Raw genomic sequence first — 4,333 nt, forward strand, 5'->3', positions numbered from 1 at the left:
TATTTTTACCTTTTCTTAATACTATTCATTACACATTTATTTGTTATTTTTCATTAATACTTAAGTTTTTTTTGTACTTTTCGTTAGTTTTCCTTTAAAAAAACAAAATAGTTATATATATATATATATATATATTCTATTATGGGTAATGACAATCTTTGGGGTTTAAGACGTCCTAATTGTAAAAAAAAAAGCTGAACAAATTAACAAATTTAATCCCTGACACATCAGCAGGTAACGTATATTATCTGATCATGTTGACAGAATGGGATGAGCACGGAATGTAAAGAGCGACAGAATAGAGTGTACGATCAAGAAATAAATTTTGTATAGAGTACTCGGGACTTATCTAAGCATAAACCTTTTCATTTCTGAAGAACCGAGAATTCCTCCTAAATTAAATACAAAAAAGAAAATTACATTTACACATTCAACTCTAAACGTGTTCTTCTAGTACACCGCGGGAGTTCCCTTTTCTTAAAATTCGTCAGACTGTAAAGTGTAGTTTTGGACACGGTCAAATTGATCGATGTTATTCAACATGGTTGGTTTTTGAAGAAGAAAGTTTCTGACTTGTGTTCATATCTTTATGCAAGCATTCTCTAACGGTTCCCCAATTTAATCAAACTGTTAACTGCATATATGATACCAAACTCATTTTGTATGCCTTTATCTTAGACATTTCAAAGTCCTTGTCAAAATAATGCAAATTTATTGGCTAATTTTCCACGTAATTGTGGAAATAATGGGTTAGCAACTACTTTCCAAATGCCTATATAAACATAGCATATATCGACCTCTGATATATCACAAGAAAAATACAATATTCCATAACAATAGACGATTCTCAAACTTCTCATTTCCTTGAGCTAGCTCTTTTAATTTGTTCCCCATATGGCACGCTTAGCCTTTGTGCTAGCTTGTGCTCTAGCCCTATTGGCTTCCTCAGTAGCCTCTGGTGCAATTGTTGAGCATTCTTTTAATGTAAGTCTTGCCTCAATTTTGGGTATGCTCATTAATGTTTCTAGGCTGAAACACATTATAATGTTCAAAAACACTTCTGAGTCAATTGACAAAAAAAAAATGTAATTTTGGATCATAGAAGTGGTTTTTTAAAACAATTTTGCACAAGCCCTTTGGCAGCCTTATTTTATCATGCATATTTCCTCACCAATTATTTGAATGTTTCCTTTGAATAATAGTAGTTATGATATATTTTTTTTAATTACAATTGTTTTCAGGTGAACAACCTAACTGTTAGCCGACTGTGCCGGAATCAATCGATTACTGTAGTAAATGAGAGTTATCCAGGACCAACCATATATGCACGAGATGGAGACACACTTATTGTCCACGTTTTAAACCAGTCTCCCTATAACATTAGTATTCACTGGTAAAGACCAATTATCCAAAATCATTTAACAACCCCCAAGTGGAATGTTGAGTAATGTTTTCTTCACGTTGTATAGTTTCTTTCTTAATGCAGGCATGGAATCTTTCAACTTCTGAGTCCATGGGCGGATGGGCCTACATATGTAACTCAATGCCCTATACGCCCCGGACAAAGTTATACTTACAAATTTAATATCACTGGACAAGAAGGCACCCTTTGGTGGCATGCCCACATTTCGTGGCTCCGTGCAACTGTCCACGGAGCGCTCATAATCCACCCGAAAGCCGGTCGATCCTTCCCCTTCCCCAAGCCCGCCAAAGAAGTTCCCATCTTGTTAGGTAATTAACGATTAAACTATACCATTCAACTTACTTAACGTTAATTGTAATATGTACCTTAAACAATAATTTTGATGAATAATAATTTTTTTAACAACTTTTTTTATGACTAATTATATATTACCTGTTTGATGGAATTGCAGGAGAGTAGTACAATGGCAATGTGGTCGACATTGAGGAAGAAGGCCTATCTAAAGGAATTGCTCCTAACATTTCAAATGCTTACACCATCAATGGACTTCCCGGTGATCTTTATGACTGCTCTCAAAATCGTACGTAACTATGCATGCATACACGTAAATTTATTGATTTAGTTTATGTGTTATTTTTGCATGATGAGTATTAACGAAGTGACATCAAATTATCAGAATCATATCGGTTAAGTGTGGTGAGAGGAAAGACTTACCTGCTACGCTTAATTAACGCTGGACTCAATACCCAGCTCTTCTTCAAGATAGCCAATCACAAGATGATAGTTGTCGCCATCGACGCTACCTACACCACTCCTTATGTCACCAACGTGGTGGTTACCGGACCCGGTCAGACCACAGACGTTCTTGTCAAATTCAATCAACCTATTGGCTCTTATTACATGGCCGCCACTCCATACGCTAGCGCTAGTGACACCATCGACTTTGATAACTCAACCACCAGAGGCATCATTATCTACAAGGGCTCCAATTCATCAACCCCCATTATGCCCCCAATGCCCAACCCTCACGACACGCCATTGGCCCATAAGTTCCTCACCAATCTTACCAGCCTCGCTGGTGGACCCCAATGGGTCCCAGTCCCACTCAAGGTGGACGAGCACATGTTCGTGACAATCGGCGTCAACTTAGAGATGTGTCCAGAAAATGCCACATGTCAGGGTCTATTCAATAACCGACTATCTGCAAGCATGAACAACGAGTCATTTGTGCTCCCAAGTAATACATCCATGTTGGAAGCACAATTTCACAATGTGAGCGGGGTTTACACCAGAGACTTTCCTGACGAGCCTCCAGTCAAATTTGACTACACGGACACAAACATTAGCCTCGACCTATCATTGATATACGCGCCAAAATCGACCAAGGTCAAGACGCTAAAATTCAATTCAACAGTGGAGATGGTGCTTCAGAACACAGCGTTTTTGGCCATCGAGAACCACCCGATGCATCTCCACGGCTTCAATTTCCACGTGTTGGCACAAGGGTTTGGAAATTATGATCCAATTAATGACCCCAAAAAGTTTAACTTCGTTAATCCACAAATACGTAACACAATTGGTGTGCCGGTCGGAGGATGGGCTGTGATTAGGTTTCAAGCAAATAATCCTGGTTAGTTTTCTTAATCATTTGTTTAATTAAGTTTCATTGTATTTTAATGTATTATAAACAATTAATTTATGACGGTTTGTTTTAAACTGTTGTTTCAGGTATATGGTACATGCACTGTCATTTGGATGTGCATCTGCCATGGGGGCTGGGAATGGCCTTTGAGGTTGAAAATGGACCGACGCTAGAGTCTACTTTGCCTCCACCACCACTTGATTTGCCCAAATGTTAGAAGTTGTTCAGAAGAGACCTCAAAATATTCTTTCAATTGTATTCTTTAAATTATAATATCGTGGTCAATTTCATTCGTTTGGTTACAAATAAATAATTTTGTAGTAAAAGTAGTAACAAATGCATTGTATAAGTAGGTCATCATTGTTTACTAAAGCCACAATATATTATTTAATTACTAATATTGTTTTTTTACTCAGAGATGAATTTTGTTAGATTTCTAAGAGAAATGTTTACATCTTCCACCAAAATATGGAAGATAAAATCCGAACCAATACAATTCCATGAATGATCTCCCCCATGTTTAGAAACAAAGGATGCTATAGCATGCGCAGCTTGATTGCTTTCTCTGTGGGAGTACTAGAATACAACAAACTGCAAGGATTGGGCAATCCTCCAAACATCATGAATCAAACCTTCCAACATTGCATCAGTATCCATATCCTTTTTAAAAATCTGCACTAAAACCTTCGCATCTGTTTCAGTCTCAATGGGTTGAATGCCTCTCACAACACATTCCTGCAGCGCTGCCCTAACTGTAGTGACCTTCGCCATTGCTGCATTTTGAAAGTACAGGTTCCCAGCACCGCCAGCAGAGTGAATAATGCCAGCAAAATCCCAGAATACCCATCGTATTCCACCCCCTTTTTACTTTTGATTCCAGGCTGCATCACAGTTCACTTTTAACGTCACATACTTAGGTCTTTCCCATCTCATGATCTTGCGCGCAAACTTCAGCTCAGCAGCTTGTGTTTTAGTTTCCCGAGCCTCATTTAGTTCCTTAAAAGCCTCCCGTAACACAAACAGTTGATGAAAACTGATCACACGATATACGATACGATTCAAGGATCTTCGGAATCCTCACAAAGATGATCTGTAGAGGACACTGGAATATATTTTTCGAAGGGACAAAATATAATGAAAATGATAAAATTCTTAAAAACTTTTAGTTTTAATGAAAATGACAAAATAAAGGTGTAAGTAAATAGTATCATGAGTGACTTTTCAAAATAAAAATGTTCTGAACGATAAAAATGAACAATACCAAAAAT

The 4,333-nt window shown here is 37.5% G+C and overlaps 1 protein-coding gene across 1 annotated transcript; it reads left to right on the plus strand.

Annotated features, from left to right (window-relative positions):
• The first annotated feature begins 862 nt into the window (after positions 1-862).
• On the plus strand, positions 863-3,480 carry LOC137723453 (laccase-7-like). The gene is made up of 6 exons (XM_068462651.1): positions 863-984; positions 1,242-1,393; positions 1,487-1,731; positions 1,875-2,003; positions 2,100-3,053; positions 3,152-3,480. The coding sequence occupies exons 5-6, from the start codon at positions 2,201-2,203 to the stop codon at positions 3,280-3,282; spliced, it is 984 nt and encodes a 327-aa protein (XP_068318752.1). The 5' UTR covers positions 863-984; positions 1,242-1,393; positions 1,487-1,731; positions 1,875-2,003; positions 2,100-2,200; the 3' UTR covers positions 3,283-3,480.
• Positions 3,481-4,333: the final 853 nt, after the last annotated feature.

This window comes from Pyrus communis, chromosome 17, assembly GCF_963583255.1.
Source record: "Pyrus communis chromosome 17, drPyrComm1.1, whole genome shotgun sequence".
Taxonomy (NCBI): domain Eukaryota; kingdom Viridiplantae; phylum Streptophyta; class Magnoliopsida; order Rosales; family Rosaceae; genus Pyrus; species Pyrus communis.

Bases quoted from the DNA above. Each gene is read 5' to 3' on its own strand.
- LOC137723453 (XM_068462651.1), top strand. From the start codon at position 2,201: ATGATAGTTGTCGCCATCGACGCTACCTACACCACTCCTTATGTCACC. The intron at 3,054-3,151 runs GTTAGTTTTCTT...CTGTTGTTTCAG, and splicing joins GTTTCAAGCAAATAATCCTG to GTATATGGTACATGCACTGT.